Below are 2,496 nucleotides of genomic sequence, written 5' to 3' on the forward strand. Positions count from 1 at the left end.
ATTTCGCCAAATTTCCATTGACGTGATTTCTGAACCAGTACCAAATTTCGCCAAATTTCCATTGACGTGATTTCTGAACCAGTACCAAATTTCGCCAAATTTCCATTGACGGGATTTCTGAACCAGTACCAAATTTCGCCAAATTTACATTGACGTGATTTCTGAACCAGTACCAAATTTCGCCAAATTTCCATTGACGTGATTTCTGAACCAGTACCAAATTTCGCCAAATTTCCCTCTCTGCTCCCTCTCTCCTCTCTGTGATATCTCCAAATATTTCAACATGATTTTTTTTTTTTTACAAGAGTTTCCATTAGAGTATTTAAGATGACCAAGGAGTCTTTCCTATGTAACTTTTCACGAGAAATCAATCGGTGTACATGTAAGGGTTCTAGGGATGATGGTTCACGAAATATGCGCTTGTAACAAGCCAATATCAAAAAATTTCGAAAGTTATATCCCATTGACGTGATTTCTGAACCAGTACCAAATTTCGCCAAATTTCCATTGACGTGATTTCTGAACCAGTACCAAATTTCGCCAAATTTCCATTGACGTGATTTCTGAACCAGTACCAAATTTCGCCAAATTTCCATTGACGTGATTTCTGAACCAGTACCAAATTTCGCCAAATTTCCATTGACGTGATTTCTGAACCAGTACCAAATTTCGCCAAATTTCCATTGACGTGATTTCTGAACCAGTACCAAATTTCGCCAAATTTCCATTGACGTGATTTCTGAACCAGTACCAAATTTCGCCAAATTTCCATTGACGTGATTTCTGGACCAGTACCAAATTTCGACTTACCTATGTACAAAGACTCCGGTGTTTCTTTAGTCAACATATCAAACAGTTGTTCCGTGTTGCAGGACTGATAGGGTGCGCGCAAATCCTTGTACCGACAACAGAGCTCGGCCCGAATATCGTACAGGGTTATACTCTTGTTCCCGAAACCCTGGAATTGAGAAAAACAGAGGAGAAATTATCAGGCCTGCCAGTCTAGTTAGCTTGAAGAGTAATGCGCTCGCGCGTCCACTTCAAGGCCTGCCGCACATTGGAAGCGTAGTGGCACGACTTTTAGTTGCGCGGAGTTGCGCTTCTTAAGATGTGCGGCAGCCGTTGTTCAGCACAAATTCCTTTCCTGCCCTCCCTCTCACTTCGATTTCGGGACGAAGACTTTAGATGCTATAGTCTTTCTGCAAAAATCCACCCGGCTAATTATAAAATTAACAAAACTTTCGAATGGAAAGTAACCACTAGGCGAGGTTAACGCCGGAGGCGTTCTCTACCACCTAACATTTAGAGCTCCATTATTGTGGTCAAATTTTCAAATAAATGAGGATACAATTCCATGCCTCGGCACGGATTGAACCCACGTCCTACTGTGTACCAGACGAGCTTCTTGACCACCACGCCACCGAGGAAAGTTTGTTCTCAGAACGGCTGGCTTTCTATCCTAATCCAAAATGTTCTCTATTTATTCTGTAGTTCTGTACTAAATAAAAGACCCTGTTTAGACTGTGGGAGTAAAGGGACTTTTCAGTCTCATTTCGGCAGTATAAACAGGGTATATTCTATTCTATTTTTACTTTCCTTATCCTATAGGCAGGAAAGTAATGTAATCGGGTCAAAATTTCGATGGTCAGATTTTAGTGCCAAAACACGTTTTGAGGTCCCTAGAGCCTAAATACAAAGTTTCAGGTCCGTGTGTGTGTCTGTGTGTGTCTGTAAACAAAATATCTCGAGAACGGTAAGAGCTAGAGACTTGAAATTTGGTATGTAGATGTCAAATGTGACTAGCATGCGACACGAAACTTTTGGTTAAGATCGGTGCAACGGTTGGCGGCATTTTACCGCTTTTGGGCGGTTTTCGGTGTAATTTTACAATATATCGGGAACGGTATGAGCTAGAGACTTGAAATTTGGTATGTAGTTCACAAATGTGACAAAAATGCAACTCAAAAACCGGTCTTAAATGAGTTTGGTTGAGATAGGTGCTGCTGTTGGCGGTATTTTGACCGCTTTTTGGCGGTTTTTGACCTTTTTTGGCGGTTTTCAGCTATACCGACTAAACGGTTAGAGATATTGTAAAAGTTTGGCTATAAGAACAAGAACACCCAAAATAAGCATCATTCAATAGGATGAGGAAAGTTGTGTGATGTTCACACCAGATTTTTTCCTACCTGTCTCTCAAGTTCCTCGGCAAAAGCATCCAAATCCAACTCCTTCAGCTTATCAGGCTCCTTCAGGATCTCTTCTAGGGCTCCGGCAGGGTTCGTGTCCTCTACAGGATCCTCTGTGTCTTCCAGAGCGTCCACGGCCATCTTTCGCGCCCACTCGTACGTTTCCGGATGAACTCGGGACCCGTCGAGAAGATTTCCATTGACGTGATTTCTGAACCAGTACCAAATTTCAACTTACCTATGTACAAAGACTCCGGTGTTTCTTTAGTCAACATATCAAACAGTTGTTCCGTGTTGCAGGACTGATAGG

The 2,496-nt window shown here is 42.0% G+C and overlaps 1 protein-coding gene across 1 annotated transcript; it reads right to left on the minus strand.

The window, feature by feature from the left end:
* Positions 1-436: 436 nt before the first annotated feature.
* Positions 437-2,397, minus strand: LOC103521452 (suppressor of Ty 6 homolog; the record flags this gene model as incomplete). The annotated part of the gene is made up of 2 exons (XM_026832135.1): positions 437-958; positions 2,187-2,397. Coding segments are annotated over 2 exons (733 nt in total), but the record flags the coding sequence as incomplete, so codon positions are not given.
* Between the last annotated feature and the right edge of the window lie 99 nt (positions 2,398-2,496).

The sequence above is a fragment of the Diaphorina citri genome, unplaced genomic scaffold (assembly GCF_000475195.1).
Source record: "Diaphorina citri unplaced genomic scaffold, Diaci psyllid genome assembly version 1.1 scaffold5265, whole genome shotgun sequence".
NCBI lineage: Eukaryota > Metazoa > Arthropoda > Insecta > Hemiptera > Psyllidae > Diaphorina > Diaphorina citri.